Genomic DNA, 15,336 nt, shown 5'->3' with positions numbered 1-15,336 from the left:
TCTATATTAATCTAAATTAAGTATTTATTTAATAAGTAAATCCTTCTTAAATTAGTCTAATTTATAGCTATTAGCATATATAAAAGATCTTTATTAAATGTCTTATAGTTAATTCTAGAAAGTTATATAAAGAATATTATAAATATTAATAAGTTATATAATTTTTAAGATTTTATTATTCTATAAATTAGAAATAGCTAATAAAATTTAGCCTTTTTGCTTAGTTAAATTTTTTAAATTCTTTTTACGAATTAGTGGCATATTGATATGTTAAATTATTTAAAATTAATATCGCGTACAGATTTGGGAAAAAGTGGCGACCCGCTTATAGTGGCGGTTCGCTTACCGATTACGTTATGCCATACGTTCTACTCTAATATCTTTGCTCTGGTGTACTGCGCTCCGCTCCGCTACACTCTAACTTACCTAGAATTTAAGTGTGAGTTATTATCAACACATAAGTTTGTTAAGATAGTATATATCAACAGTGATTTTGTTAAACAGGTACATACCAGATAACTAGGTGGATGTGCGGAAGGACCCATGAATAGCGGTCGATCAAGGCACAGAACCTGAGCAACTTCACCAAGTCAGCACAGAACAGCAACCTACATCGTACCTCTACGTCTTTGGTTTTTCTCTTTTTTTCAAGACACTACGTCATCACAGAGGTACCGGTGCTGAAAGAACAAAGGTCTTGTCAGATAGTTTTTGTTCAATACCGGCCTTGCAGCCTTGTTCATTGTCACTACCGAGGTTAAGAGCGCCGCGGGTCTAGACATATGGGTAGAGCCATTTCAAGCAGATTAAGAATTCAACAACTATTTGTAGAATACAGTGAAAGGCAATTATACCCTTCGCAGTATATCTTCTATATGTAACTTTGCGGCCTCACTCCTCGCTCAATGTGCGTTCTATTAGTATCACGAATTATAGAGTATTTACGAGTCGTTTACTAGGTTCCGACTAGATGACTCAATGGTCTTGAGCTCTATCTTGACGGTTCACTATGGGTAGCTAGCTATGAGAAGGATCCCTGCAAGATGACAGTGCACTGTTATGCGAGGGCAACGAGTATCATAGAATGGGCCCTTTTCCACTTAAAATGGAGGCGGGAATAGATCTTCCGAAGCGGTCCACTCTAGGTTCGATCCAATCGGCGAGTATATTAAAAATAGGACTAAAAAGTAGTTGTCAATTTTCAGCCCGTACTTTGTACCACGTAGTGCCTGAGCGCATGGTGTATCTCGTACGCTGGAGAACCTGCGAATGGAGTCGGTGAATCGTGTACCGAGCTAGCAGCCAATTAATTTTCGGACATTATGACTCCGCATCTACCACGTAGTAAGTCCAAGCACGCCTCTCTGCCTACTTCCTTTGTCAACCGCAACGTTCCCACTATTACTCCGGTTGACTCCGGTGATTTCCATAGCATTTTTTTATCCTGGCGTAAATACAAGCAGTGTAATACTTCGTATGATACTTTACCGGGTGACCGCCTACTTTAATGAGTATAGTCTCTATACTATGTAGCATACCAATGGCCATTTATTGTCTTTAAAAGGTACGGCACTCTATCATGATCCCTGTATGACAGTAAAATAAAAAAACGTACTATGGAAATCACAAGGGTCAACCATAGTATACTATGTATACAAATTTTACGGTCCCCACCTCGCTTAGAGCTCATGATCAATGTAGAAACGATGTCAATAGCCTAGCTGAGCCCAAATTGCAGTATTGCTCTTTACCTACCACAGCGCTAATTTCTGTATCGGAGAATAAACTGCGGTACTGTTGTGTAATGCTTTTCATTAATTTATTGACTGTTATCAACTAGCTCCTTTTGTACGTTTTGATCGAATATTGGGTTATCATTACTTCACCTCATCCTATCATCAATTCAGGGCACATTTAAGGCCACCATATAGGACTACTAATGCATCTCATCTAGCTAATTACAACCTGATTAATGGAGTCGACCACGCCAGCCGTGGCTGTCAGATTAGGGGAGTGTCCCGTGGCGAGCTCAAATGTGCGCACAGGCCGACCAACCTTCTCCATGTCTGCAACAAAGCTCTCCTGGTAGTCCAACGGCACTGTCATATCGGCGGTGCAGTAGATGTAGGCAACAGGGATATCACGCCAAGCAGCGTGGCGGATAGGCAAGTACATTGCCTTGCCATTCCAGCGGACAAGCTTCGCCAGGTACTTGTCCACCTCTTCCTGGGCAAGGTCACTAGGGCCGACCAGCAGGTTGCGCGGATCATTGTTCAGGCAAGTCTGGTCCTCAGCAAAATCAAATGCTATCGGCACCAGGTTCATATGGCCGAATTCGCGAACTTTGTCCATCATACCGACGCCCTCAGCCACTGCGAATGCAGCCATATAGATTAGGTGTGTGACTCCCCCTGAGAGACCTTCCTTCTCTCGGGTTGCTGTTCCAAGGCCAATAAGCGCATCACTGCCTACTTGCCCGCCGTATGAATGTAAGATGGCAACCACCTCGCGCCCAGCCTGCACAAGACTTGAGACGTAGGAGCGCATGAAATCCGAGTCAGTGTAAAGATCAGCATTGGGCGGTCGGCTCTAGGAGGCGGTGTTAGCCAAATAAAATAGCTGCTACGCTCTATAAAGAGGTAGAGAGTTGGCAGGTAGGAGGCAGGGGTTGGCTGACCTGGTTGGTGGTTGGAAGTCGTGGACAATGGACTTCGTAGCCGTCAGCCCTTAGTGCTGAGATGAGCCTCTCGTAGTTCTCGGGAACATGCCAGCCGCCGTGGACGATAAAGAGAGTAGGCTTCATGGTGCACCTATTAGAACCGGTAAAGTTGAGATTGCTCAAGACTTGAAATAGGAGATGACGATGCAGACTAAGCTGGGCCAAGGCTTCTTTATGTCACAACAAGATCCTGCCAGATGGGCGACGACGAAAACATAACCATTGATGCACGTGCAGGTACCCCTCCATTAATTATTTAGTGTCGGAGAACATCGCCTATCCTCGATACGCGATCGGCTAAAATTTGAGGTTGGTGGCTAGTTCCGCTGATTGATAAGCCATTTATATACAGGACTTGACATTTAGGGAGAGCCTGGCTATCCCCTGACCCTAATTACTCAATTTGTAACAAAGAAGAAAGGCGACATTCTGGGGATGACACCAATCAGTGATACGACTAAGAGGTTAGTACGTAATTGCCATCCCCACTTAGGGCTTTTCTCCATTCGCAGACCAACCAGAAGTACTATTTTGAACTTGGGGCCAATGAGTGAGACTCTGTGAGCATGTACGTATTTTTAATGAAAGATCCCGTGTATTAAAGGAGAGTGTTGAAAGAGCTAGGTTGATATTAGCAGAAGGATTACTATCTAATTCTTTGGTTTTTTATACAGCTTGTTGTACCAGCCTTGATGGTTTCCTTCCGCGCCGTAATCTACCTCACCGTTATCTGTCTGCTTTGCAACTCCTCCACCCTTAGACATGTAAGTCACTGGCTTCCCTTTCCCAGATCATCAGCCGTCATTGACATGTAATACTGTAAGATTAGTGGCACCTACAATAAGTTGCATCCGTTTTTGACACTTCTTTTTCTTTTTGCAAATTGCACCGCAATGGTGAAGCTTACGGAGTACCTACTTGATGATAAGAGAAGTCAAACAATCTCGAGACATAGAGAACAGTGGAGATGAACCTATTGCGATTATTGGCTTGGCCTTTGAGTTCCCTCAGGGGGCAACGTCTGATCAAGCTTTTTGGTAGATGATCTTGGATGGAGGTCGGCGAGCACCAAATTCCCTCCGGATTGAATGAATATCGATGCATTCTACCACCCGGACTAGATTCTCCCTAGTTCTATGAGATTGTTACGGTTATTCTTCTCTATCAAATCAGAGGAGGCGGCGTGTATGGAGCCCCAGCACCGGCGGCTTCTTGAGACCGCTTATCATGATCTTGAAGATTGGAGGTTTGGATCCCTGTATTTCTTGTCTCTGGCCTATGATCTCGTCAACATCTCTAACACAGGAAATAGCGGGAGTTCCCATCAACAAGTGCTCTGGTTCTAATACATTTGTCTATACGGGATGCTTCACAAATGATTATCTCGGTATTTTACAATAAGACTATGAGGCCGAGTAAAGACACGGCGCTACGGGCATTGCACCCTCGATGTTAGCCAATCGACTGAGCTAGTTCTACAACTCCAAAGGCACCTCGATCAATCTAGACTCGGCATGCTCCGGCAGTTTGACCGCGCTGCATCTTGCCTGCCAGGACCTTCGTGTGGGAAGCTTTGAAATGGTACTATCAGCTCGTGCAACGCCTTATCATGTCGTTCTTGTGGACTGATAGTTATTATAGGCACTCGTGGGAGGCGCAAATCTCGTTCATTCTCCCAACTTCATGAAAATATTGCCCGACTTCAACTCTCTCTTTCCAGACAGTCACTGCTGGAGCTTCGACAAGTGAGCTACTGGCCACACGCACGGTTAGGGATCGGCAGTTATCTTGCTCAAGCGCTTGGACGACGCCCTCCGCAATGGTAACACGTTCCGTGCTGTGATCCCCAACACAAGATCCAATCAAGATAGGCGTACACTGAGCATCACTCAGCCTAGTGAACAAGCTCAGATCGATCTTATCAAGCAAACGTATCAGTTATTGTCTATTTTGTGAACTGAGCAACAAGATATGACCGTGAGGGAATCATACTTGGCTATAGTTGTGCTCAAAACCCACAGCTAGAGCTACTTGGAGGACTCGCAGAAAGCTTAAATTCCAACCATATCAGAATTCACTCCTTTTGCTGCATGTATATAGCGATATTTCAAAATCAACGTGCACCTGTGTCGTCTACCAAGATAAAGATTATAATATTACAAAATCTCAGTACGACAGTATTCGGGGCTGGATACTCAGCTTGACCCAACCTGTTTTTCCCAGGATTAGGTGATTGAAATGTCCCCACTTGTCTGGCAGGTGAAAGAACAAACCGAGAAGATTTCACATTTAATGAAGCAGGTCGTAATAAGGGTAGATTCAGCATGTTTTGCCTTTAATTGCAGGCCTCAATGCATTATGATATCCTGCGACGAGGACGGGTAATCTCTACAGAAGGAACAATTGTATTTGTTACGATATCGTTCCCCCACCACCAGATATCAATTTAGACCTTCATCATCAGTCATATCATCAGGTTCGACTATGGGCTGGTTTGTATCTGGGTCGTACGCCCCAGCGACAGTCCGATTATTCATTAGTTCAGAGACTTGATCGGTCAAAGTAATACCGGTAGCGAATACTGTTGCTGGGGAATACTTCGCCATCACCTTGCCGGCGTCGAGCTTTTCAATATCTTCTAACAATCTTTTACAACAAGCCGTCGGGGAAGAAGAATCGGCAATTTTTGATTGGGCCTCTAGCTCGATGATGATTGCTTCCGGGTCTTGGGAACGGTCAATTAGCAGTATAAGGAGATTCGCCTTCTGTCTTCGGTCACCATAGACATGTTCCTGTCGGAAAGTTTTAATTGCAGGCTAGTGCGTCGTCAAATAATACGCTAGTTCGATCTGTGCCCAAGCTTTTCATCCCCCGTGATACAAGTATATATTGTTAATCTTGGTATAATTCTCTGTGGCCCACGCATATAGAGTGGATATTACGTCGGTCAATGTTGGCATACGCCAAGGGGGGGGATCAGGAAACCACTATTACGAAACGACTTCCAGGTTGTATCCGAGACGGAACTACCTACCAGTGCAATTTTCACAGCCCAGTCACTGTCGGTCCAGCTGCTGTAAAGCAGGCAATAAACAATGCTGTTTGTAAAGCTATACCAAGTATCGATCCTTCAGTGGCGATACCTTTCAAGCCTGATATCCAGATCTGCAGCAGGAAAACAACTGCTTAAATCTTGACTGACATATATTTCTGCTTTTTTATCCCGTGAATATCGTTTTTAATTGTATGGGGAGAGAGCGGGGACCTTTTCTGCGAGACTTTTTTGTTCTGCCTGCCAGGAATTGGAGAGCCATTGGTCTAAGTTGTATTGAAATGGCATCCACATCAATTTGTGTTGTGATCTCTTCTGTTTTTAGTGGAAATTAATCTAGATTTTCTAAAGCAACGGTCATTCACGACAATTGGTACATTAAGAATTACTCCCACAGCGTTTCCGGAAGAAATGCATTGAGAAACTCGCAACCAAAATTTGATATATCGACAGGGTGAATTGGCAGGCTTTAATGACCTTATGGAATTCATCGATATTCTCATAAACTGAATACGAGGCAAACAGCTGAGAACCCATAGCTCATGCCACCAGTTTGGTGCTCGATTCTCTTTTGTGATTTGTGATTTAGTGCATTGAGAAATCGTACTCATATCAAACCTTGTTCAAATCAGCTAACGCCTGCATCATTCTATCAGTTGACATTTGTGGGAACTAGATATTCCTGGGCATCTTATGATAGTAGTAGTACGTCACGGGGAGGGATGTAAGGCTCGTATATCTGCGTCCTTCGAACCCCATGTCCAGATGTATGTTCATGACAGGCCACAGCCACAAAAGCTTCTGCAAGTATGCAGAAAGAATTCATGTGAAACTTACATGATCATCTGCAGGGAATTAAGTGTTGCAAAGATGACATGCTAGTTTACATTTAGTCCCGCATACCAACGACAATCATAAGATTGTCATATGATGATCGCATATTTGATACATAGTGAAATCAGATCTCGCACTTATAATAGAAGCCGTGCCCTTTTCAGAGAGCCCTAAGAGGCCATAATCAAGTTTGAACAGGTTATAGCACCTACCACAGCTTTTCATACTGTATTCACTCTTCACTCACTTGTCATGTCTCAGCAAACTCAAAGTTCAAATTTATCCAGTCTTCCTAAGAGCGATGCAGCACACAAAGATCTCATGGTCGGCTGCATCAATCCGAAAGCACTAACAGAAGCTCTTCTTGGACGTCGAGTTGGTTGGAAGGACCCAAAGTCTACATCCCTGATGGCCGATACATTGCAAACACCGTACCATGAGCTATTTGATATGAAGAATAACTCCCCTCTCTCTGCTGGGTGAACAAGTGCGCCCTAAAGATGCAGCCAGGGGAAAGGACCGTACTTGAGCAGAACGAACGGACTATACCAGATATTTCCAACGTGCGAAAAATCGCTGACCTCAAAAAAGTTTGAGTTGATAATGTAAACAACTTGGAGGTGAATTCAGTACAACCAGATAATTGGAAGTCACATCTCACGCTTAATGTTCCATCGCTCGACAGAACGATGACAAATTCTTCTTTACCGCACCAGATATTTGATGTTTGCCTCTCAAATCAAGGCTGGCAGTTGCTAAAGATACTGGAGCTGCGCTTGATTGGGTTCCGGCCTCAGGCTCTTGGAAAAGCGCTGGCGATATCTTTAACTTTACCACCGAGTTCAATGACCCGATTCAAGGCTCATTGGGTGATTGTTGGCTCATTGCTGCCCTGTCGGCCATGGCCTGGGTGAATTCACTTTGCGTCATGAGTCAGACTCGTGAAACCGCTGCATCACAGACAGAAGAGGACACCCACGAAATAGGTGTCAACTACATTACTCTCTACTCCAAAATGGGAGGACGCGATGGCCCGACAGCCGGTGTCCAAGTTAGCGAAAAGGTATGTATATACCAATGGGGCAGTATCATGTACTTCTCATCAAGCAACTATGGAGAAATGTGGCCATCCATATACGAAAAGGCCTTTGCGAAGTGGTCAACAAGTGCTACTACAGATTGTCCGGATATGGGTATATTAAATGGTGAAGATCCAGTGCAGGCAATGTGCCAATTAATGAATTGTACTCCGGTATACTATAACACCCAGACCAGAACGCCAGATGATATATACAGTATTATCAAAACCTGTTGCATCAACCAGGAGAGTGTGATTCCGATGACAGCCTGGACATATGCAACCGGAGACTTCAGCGGATCAAGCATCGTAGCCAACCACGCTTACACAGTTCTAGGATACACTTTCCAACAGGATAAGAAATATGTTATCTTAAGAAATTCATGGGGATGGTATGAGCCGCAGGGTACAAACAGTTAACAGGGGATCGTTCAATTTTTGGATTTCAGCTTTTAGAGACCCATCAATACCACCACTCAGGATGGTATCTTTGCGATAGAGGTAACAAGCTTCAAATCGTACTATGCAGGGTTTGGAATTGCCGCTTAGGATTTTAATTACGTTTGGAAGGAAGCGAATTTACCGGGTCGCTCGGGAAAATTCTGGAGTAAATTGCCAATCTGTGGAAATTTAATGCGACTTATATTATGAGTTTGTTATGTTGCACAGGAGAGCTCAGGATCACGGCCGACACAACTGCGGAGGCTAGGTAACCAGAATTATGTTAATTTAACTTATAATCCAAGAGATTTAACTCCCAGGCTTATTTTCAAAATGGAATGGAATGAAGTAGAGAGTTACTAAGTCGTCAGTTGGATAATTGGATGTTGCAAAGTTGGAGGAGGGGCCTCATGGATAGCAAAGTAATAAATATGTTTCTTTTTCTGAAATAATATCCAGAATTATATGTAATATTATATGACAAATTCTCATCTCTTTATTCATTTATATAGCTCTGGTTAGATTATTTTTCTTCCGCAGTCGTTCGGAGTGTGAGCCCGGAAGCAGGTGAGGAAGTTGTCCGATACTCCGATCCATGGTTATCAAGAATGCCATCCCTCTTTTCCCTTTTATTCCCTTTCACATATCAATGATTGGCGTTAAGTGACATCAAGCAGTCCTGCCGGGGACACATAGAGAACAGCTTTCTGGTACATTGGTACATCCATGGTTCGCTGTCAAGTTATACATCTACCTTGAACATAAGCGAGGGCTGGTCAGATATTCGCAGAGCTTACATTACTGAAATTGTTATCCCGCGGCCGAAAGGCAAGGGGGGAAAATTATTCCGAAACCGCGTATGTTCGGTTGTTTATAGCGATCGATGGAAGGCAGATTAAAGATATAAATCCACTTCTGGGTACAGTTAGTGACTGCCAGGGGGTATCTTCACAAGACACGTGGCATCAACTTCCCGCGAATAGTACAGAGTAGTCTAATAACGAATTTTGGTTCGCACAACCTATAATGAAGCATAGCGCATACGATATCTTAGGAACAAAATCAGAGGCGATTGAACTTACTTCATAGGGAGAAAGCGTTAATCTAACCCGAATTCCTTCTGATACAAAGGTCCACCTCAGTCAGATGAAGATGTATATTTATAGTTTTGTACCAATCAAAAGTACTTTTTCACGGCAGACCCAATGATTCCATTGTTTCAAGATATGTCGAAACGCGAGAATCCGCGCTCCTCAATTATAATGATCACTCGCCTCTGCTTTGAATCCTGAAAGACGCAGAACTTTAAACTGAATAAGGACAAAAAAGGATAAATCAAATTAGATTCGACAATAGGATATGGCTATATCAACAGTCAAATTTCCTAAAATGTTGGTGACAAGAAAATCTCAAGTTCCATTACTATTACTTGGACAGCATGACAATCATTTCGAAATTCGCTATCGGCGTGTTGATTGCAGTGGTCAGTAAGGCCACTGCCCAACAGACTGTTTGGGGGCAATGTAAGTTTAAATTTTCCCAAAAGAAACGAATTCGCTTCTAAACTTCATTTTCTATAGGTGGTGGTATCGGCTGGAATGGACCCGTCACTTGTGTTTCTGGCTCCTACTGCGCACCTGGAAATCCCTACTACTCTCAGTGCCTTCCAGGGTCTGGTGGGTGATCTGCTCTCAATAACGTCTGGATATCTCAGTCGCTAACTGGAATTAAGGACCGTCAACAACTACGGCGATTACGACAACTACGCTCATCACGACGACAACCACGAAGAGCAGCATTACAACAAGTGTCAGCACGACGGCAACTCCCACGGGTAAGGTACAGTTTGCCGGAGTGAACATTGCCGGCTTCGACTTTGGCATGGTTACCAGCGGCACACAGGATCTAAGTCAGGTTGTCGACGAGTCCGTCGATGGCGTCACACAAATTAGGCATTTTGTCAATGATGATACCTTCAACATATTTCGCTTGCCTACTGGCTGGCAGTATCTCGTGAACAATAACCTAGGTGGCCAGCTTGACGCGACTAATTTCGGGGAGTACGATAAGCTCGTTCAGGGTTGCCTTTCTGCGGGTGCGCATTGCATCGTTGACATTCACAACTATGCCCGCTGGAATGGAGCCATCATTGGCCAAGGTGGGCCATCTGATGCACAATTCGTGGATTTGTGGACTCAACTTGCGACCAAATATAAGGCACAGAGCAATATAATCTTTGGCATTATGAATGAGCCCCATGATCTGAACATTACCACATGGGCTGCCACTGTACAAAAGGTCGTTACAGCAATTCGTAATGCTGGCGCAACTTCACAGCTAATCTTACTCCCTGGTACCGATTACACAAGTGCCGCCAACTTCATAGAAAATGGATCCGGTGCTGCCCTGGTAGGAGTTGTAAATCCAGATGGATCTACCCACAATTTAATCTTCGATGTTCACAAATATCTGGACTCAGATAATAGCGGCACCCATGCTGAGTGCGTCACTAACAATATCGATGCTTTCACAAGTCTCTCTACCTGGCTGCGATCTGTTGGTCGCCAGGCTCTGCTTTCTGAGACCGGTGGCGGTAATGTTCAGAGCTGTGCAACGTATATGTGCCAACAGCTTGACTTTCTTAAGTAAGTGGACTTTTTGCATTTCTGAAGGATTACAGTAAATATGCCTCAAGTCATATTAATTATGCTGATATTGCCTGTTTAGCGCGAACTCTGATGTCTATCTTGGTTGGACTTCCTGGTCAGCTGGTGGCTTTCAGCCGTCTTGGAACTATATCCTGACGGAAGTGCCGAATGGCAGTACTGATCAGTACTTAGTTCAGCAGTGTTTTGTCCCTAAGTGGAAATCCTAATTAGTTCGTTCAGATCTTGTATTGGGTCGTACGCAACATTCTACAACGTCTCTAGGCTTATACCCTTCTTGAATAAGATGCGGGTGACTTAATGAATTATATGCTTGGCTAAGCTTAAAGCAGCAGGATAATGAAGTCTTTGGTGCTGCATATAAGTAAATGGTCCTAAAGGTGAATAGCATACACCTGTCAAAGTATACTATTGTAGATAGTGTATACGCTTCAATTGGGCTACTTTTTCCCATTTGATGCCGAAACAGACCACATAGAAATATTTTTCACACATTTAGATAGCTCAGTTGGAAAGATAAATATTTACATGTAAACTAGAAATGATGCGATTCTGCTGATAGTGCAATTTCAACACTTATAGGCCTGCTTATTGATAGTAATGATTATATGGGAACAGACAGGCACCTTTACGCGACGTTAGCGATCATTACATCTCCTTTGAGACTTTGGTCGTGTACTAGTACCCTAGGCCCAAGAATCCGACGAAGTCGCTAGCCAATCCCTATTGGAACATCCTCATTTTCATCACACGTCACCGCCTCTGTGGCTGGATCCTTCCTATGTCCCTCATGTGCGTCTTCCGTTCAGCTATGTATTCCTGATCCTTTATGTAGGAAAAAATTAAACCTTCATTCTTTATATCGATCTAACTATGACTCAATTTTGTGCGTGATCTGGTGACTTTCACCCACCTATAGGAGCTGCATTTGTCACGACGGGTACCTTGAATCGTCTCAAGGTAGTCTGAGTAAACAAAGAAGTTTAGAACAAACTTAATATTGAGCCCACAAAATTTCTGTGCTATATAATTTACTGCTCCGCTGTGGCATCTGTATGTTTGAACTGTGAAGGAGACGTTGAGCGTGTTTCCTCTTTTTGCATGCTACGGTTTAGCCTTACTTCCATCTCTAAAGACCTAGATAGTTGTCCAACCCTAAGCCCGACAAATAAATCAATGACGAGGTATCTCAACTTCTCAGCAACAATGCAAAAATGAGCTGACGTGGAACTTAGCAAGATACCGTATTCACTCTGAGTACACCGATTATAGACACATCAATTGATCAGATTTAACACTGCTATTCCTCCAATGTTCAAGAAAATGCTCAGAATGTTATCGCTTGTTTGGGAAGATACGGTTCCTCGAGGAAATCAATCTCATCCGTGTTGAGCTTTACCTGTAGCGCTTCAACAGCTTAATCAATGCGTTCGATCGAATCGAGACCAAGAATGGGCGTTGCATTTTTCTTGGACAGAACCCATGCGGTCGCCACCTGTGCCATTGAGATGCCCCTTTTCTCAGCTACGCTATTGACTCGACCGACGATTTCTTCTGCGGATTTGTCTTCTTGGCTTCGGAAAAGAGCCTTGAGGAAGACGTCCTGCTGTTCACGTTTGTCGGACCTATCTGTCCAGGTATGAGCTAAAACGCCTGCAGCCAGTGGCGACCAGGGGAGAAGCCCCACGCCAGTGGCGTTGCAATATGGAAACATTTCACGTTCTTCTTCCCGATACAAAAGATTGTAGAACCCTTGCATAGAGATGAACTTTTTCCACCCATTTTTCTCCGCGATGTTCTGGAGCATCTGGAACTCCCATGCGGCCATCTAGTGATACCAAGTCAACATCGCTCGAATAGAAAACAGTGGATGGACTTCTGGAGATGTCAAAGTTCACCCAAAAAACATACCGAACTTGCTCCGATATAGCGTACTTTGCCACTTGCAATTACATCATTCAAAGCTTGCATGATCTCCTCCATAGGGGTATCCCGGTCAAGTCGGTGAATTTGCAACACATCGATGTACGTTCCGAGACGCTCTACACTCCGATCGACAGCATCAAAGATGTGTTTGCGGGACAATCCGCATTGATTCACCCTTGGGCCATCATTGATGGCAAACTCGGCAGCATTTAAAGGGCCGCGCGATTCGTCCACTGCATGAAAGCACTTGGTCATGATGACCATTTTTGACCTTGGAATGTTATACTTCTTCAACGCACTTCCTAGGATCTCTTCGGAGCGGCCGTTCGAGTAGGTGTCTGCAACATCCCAGGTATTGATATCTTGATCATAAGCATGCTTAATAAGAGGTAGGGCAGCTGCTTAGTCCAAGATCCATGGCTGCCAATTCGGATCTCCGTATGTCATACAACCTAGCACAACCTTTGAGACTTTCAAACCGGAAGAGCCGAGCCTAGAATAATCACAGTAAGATGAAAAATTCCTTTAGTTCCGTGAATCTGGTCATTACCTAACATATTCCATTTCGGCGGACATCAATAAATTATTGTTCAGGTTTGTTTGAAAAGAAAACGTTGAGAAATGTGAGTGCAGACACGACGAAATAGATGTTTGCACAGGAGGCGAATCCCCATTTATAAGTACCTAGACTGAGCTAGCTCAATTCATCGAAGTCATCGATATCAACAATGTGATAGGAATGCGGCGGTACTTCGGGGAATTTCTGCGTTTGTACTAGCCCCTCCAGCACATTTTGTTTTGGAGGTCCTCAGCTATTAGCTGCATGGGTACCGTACCTTGCGCTATCAACGGCTTTGATGCCGTCTTTGGAAGTCGTTGATATCATTCGTTGCAATTTTTATTTTTTTATGGTGGCAGACCATACGAATAAAACAATACAATGCACTCGCTACTTACAATACAATACGTTCGGACGTACGCTTCCAATCTCGGGTTTAACCTTTAACAGCGGAAGACCGTTTCTACACTCTCAACACCTGCTTAACGCCGAGACCCTTTCAGTTGCTGATAGTGACTGTTACATCATCAGTTCTTCCTAGGATCAATGTCTACAAGAGAACAAATTGCGGTCTGCGTGAAGATTTCAGTGAACGCGTTCATTAAAAGACATGCCAGTCAAAGAAGGTTCAGTCGGCGAGTTTATACATTTGCTCAACGTCCTCGCCCTCAATAGTATTAACCCCATCACGAACAACCTTCTGAATAGCCTCATCAATAGCATCATTCCCCTGTAAAACATCGTACCAGCCATTAGTATCCTCTCTCGAAAGCAGGCTGACTCCCACAGCGGCCACATCCTGAATCGGGATTTGGCCCAGGGCTCGGGTCTTACCCAAATGCACTTTGCCAGTACCTGGGCGAGTCAGAAGCCAACTAGGTCTTAGGCTAATAGCCTGGAAGCCGGCACTGTCCTGGAGATTCCGTTTCCTAGACATAGCAACCAGGTACTCGTCAGACTGCAACTTCGCCTCGGCAATTTCTGGATAGGATCTTTGTTCCTGGGTATAGTCCCTAATATCCTGACGATTCCACCATGGAGCCGGCTTCCGACGAGATGCAGGAAACGAAATCAGCAGAAACTTTTTCACCGAAGGATGCGAAGTCACTGCCTTGATGACGATCTTGGCTGCGTCCCGATCAATTCCATACACGTCCGAGAAAGACCCTGTATTTCCGGGAACATGTCACTTAGCCTGTCTGCTGACATAGTCTTTTGAGACTTTCGAGCTTACCGGCAGCAAATACCACACAATCAGGCCTGTGATTATCCAAGATCCTTCGCTGAACATCACCGGAGTCTTGCAAATCGTTCAGATCAAGGCAAATAACGTTGACTGCTCCCTTCTGGTCGTCGCCGAGGGATTGTATGCTCTTCGTGTGGCTCGGGTTTCTGATGACGCTTATTACCTGCCAGGATCTCGCCAGCATCAAGCTAGTCATGGCTTTGGCAATTCGTCCATTGCCTCCAAAGACAAGCACGCGCATTTTACAGCTCTCTTCCGGTTTGATCCGCCACGAGAAATGAATTATTGTATGTAGTCGGCAGAAATGGGGAGCAATTTTCTAACACGGGCTGAGCAGTGACTGGCGATGCCAGATGACAGTGCCTGAATACAAAAAGATATGTAAGCTTTGAGTATACGTAGTAAATGCTAAACCATTGGCTCTGAGTGCCTCCAAGGCTCGGATATAGGGTTAACAAACTGGCAGAATACTACATCTCACCAACCACAGCCTGCAAATGAAGGGCGGCAAGCTAATCTATCCAATCGGATAATTCACATTCTTTAGTGTACACTAGCTCGCAACGAAGGGAATAAAATAAGTCTATTATAGTAGAGCGGAAATATGGAGTAGACTCAGTGGGGTAGCATGTTAATTTAAATTTGAACTAAACGCAACTTAAAGCTGACACTTGCATCTGTAAGTATCCTAATGTCCTATTCCAGTATCTGATATAAGGGTGATCCATGGTATACGAAGTAGGGTATATATACGATAGCGCAGGAGTCAGAGTTTGATTTCCGGTCATGTCAGTGATAATATTTAAATTCAAACC

The 15,336-nt window shown here is 44.1% G+C and overlaps 3 protein-coding genes across 3 annotated transcripts; 1 reads left to right on the top strand and 2 right to left on the bottom strand.

Moving 5' to 3' along the window:
* Positions 1–1,950: 1,950 nt before the first annotated feature.
* Positions 1,951–2,803, bottom strand: BHQ10_002603 (uncharacterized protein; the record flags this gene model as incomplete). Its single annotated transcript, XM_040874768.1, has 2 exons — positions 1,951–2,589; positions 2,678–2,803. The coding sequence occupies 2 exons, from the start codon at positions 2,801–2,803 to the stop codon at positions 1,951–1,953; spliced, it is 765 nt and encodes a 254-aa protein (XP_040731108.1).
* A 6,759-nt stretch (positions 2,804–9,562) lies between these two features.
* On the top strand, positions 9,563–10,773 carry BHQ10_002602 (uncharacterized protein; the record flags this gene model as incomplete). Its single annotated transcript, XM_040874767.1, has 3 exons — positions 9,563–9,647; positions 9,705–9,800; positions 9,857–10,773. 3 exons carry the CDS (start codon positions 9,563–9,565, stop codon positions 10,771–10,773), a joined length of 1,098 nt encoding a protein of 365 aa, XP_040731107.1.
* A 1,434-nt stretch (positions 10,774–12,207) lies between these two features.
* Positions 12,208–14,762, bottom strand: BHQ10_002601 (uncharacterized protein; the record flags this gene model as incomplete). The annotated part of the gene is made up of 5 exons (XM_040874766.1): positions 12,208–12,618; positions 12,702–13,114; positions 13,166–13,209; positions 13,923–14,442; positions 14,510–14,762. The coding sequence occupies 5 exons, from the start codon at positions 14,760–14,762 to the stop codon at positions 12,208–12,210; spliced, it is 1,641 nt and encodes a 546-aa protein (XP_040731106.1).
* Between the last annotated feature and the right edge of the window lie 574 nt (positions 14,763–15,336).

This window comes from Talaromyces amestolkiae, assembly GCF_001896365.1.
Source record: "Talaromyces amestolkiae strain CIB chromosome Unknown scaffold3.1, whole genome shotgun sequence".
Classification (NCBI taxonomy): Eukaryota; Fungi; Ascomycota; class Eurotiomycetes; order Eurotiales; family Trichocomaceae; genus Talaromyces; species Talaromyces amestolkiae.
The sequence above is the reverse complement of the archived record's forward strand: the minus strand, read 5'-3'. Positions and strand labels throughout refer to the sequence as shown.